Source organism: Myotis davidii, unplaced genomic scaffold (assembly GCF_000327345.1).
Source record: "Myotis davidii unplaced genomic scaffold, ASM32734v1 scaffold428, whole genome shotgun sequence".
Classification (NCBI taxonomy): Eukaryota; Metazoa; Chordata; class Mammalia; order Chiroptera; family Vespertilionidae; genus Myotis; species Myotis davidii.
The window spans coordinates 463,519-464,513 of NW_006299834.1; the positions used below are offsets into that span (position 1 = coordinate 463,519).

The window sequence follows — 995 nt, forward strand, 5'->3', positions numbered from 1 at the left end:
AGGGTTTCTTACTTGAACGAAAGGTCTGCGGGGTCCTAGTCCGGAGGCCAGGACCCCTGCGCTCCCTTCTTTGGGGGAAGACAACGGGGAAGCTGAGAACTTCCGAGCTGTCATTGAAGCCACCCGCGTTGTGGTAGGAAAGTTGCATGAAGGGCTGGGACCCGGAGACCTGCGTTTGGGGACGTCCCGAGGCTCTAACCGTGTGGCCTTGGCCAAAACTTGTATTTCCGGCCCTCGGTTAAAGGGTCAAGGGCAGCAGCTGGGCAAGCGGTCCGTTCGCCCGAGCCAGAACTCAACATGCACGTGCCGCTGATTCTCGCCACAGCCCGGGAACGTGCACCATTGCTGCCTCCTCTTTACAAGGCGGGGCTGGCGCACTGAGAGGTAAAAAGGGGGCTTCCGGCGGGGTCTGGGCCGGGGAAAGAGGACACCGGGTGCTCCCGGAGGCTACAGATCGGGAGGCCGGAGAGTGACCGGGGAGGAGACGCTGGCAGCGGCCGACGGTAGGGAAGCCGTGGAGAGAAGAGCATATCGCTCGGGTCCGGGACGGCGCAGGAACCCGGCTGCTCCTTCCGGCCCCGCGGCCCCGCTCAGTGACCTTGGGCAAGTCTCGCCCCTCCTCTGCGCCTCGGCCTCCTGCTCCGAGGTCTGCGGGATCCACGGGCGGCATCGCGGCGGCCTCGGGCACAGGGCCGCGGGGCGCTGCAAGCGGAGAGCCCGTTCGTTCCACGGCGGCCTCGGGGAGCGCTGCCCTCCGAGTCCCCTCGCCAGGGGACCGCCCCCCGGGCGCCGCCGCGAGCGCGCGTCCCCACGGCGCCCACCCAGAGGTCACACAGCCCGCTGGGCCTCTTACCCGGGCGTGCACCGTCCCCATGGCTCCCTCTCCGACCGCCGCCTCACAGAGCTGCCAGGGTCCAGCCCAGGCTCACGGGTGACGGCAGAGGGCGCCTCCGCGGCGGCGGAGCTAGTGGGCCGCGCACCACCCACAAGCCCTG

The 995-nt window shown here is 69.0% G+C and overlaps 1 protein-coding gene across 1 annotated transcript in view; it reads right to left on the reverse strand.

The window, feature by feature from the left end:
- The window catches only part of SAMM50 (SAMM50 sorting and assembly machinery component), a 22,427-nt gene extending 21,438 nt beyond the window's left edge, over window positions 1–989 (reverse strand). The window contains exon 1 of the mRNA XM_006775937.2: window positions 854–989. Within this exon, the coding sequence (XP_006776000.1) occupies window positions 854–874 (21 nt within the window). The 5' untranslated portion in view covers window positions 875–989. The remainder of the gene's footprint in view (window positions 1–853) is intronic.
- Between the last annotated feature and the right edge of the window lie 6 nt (window positions 990–995).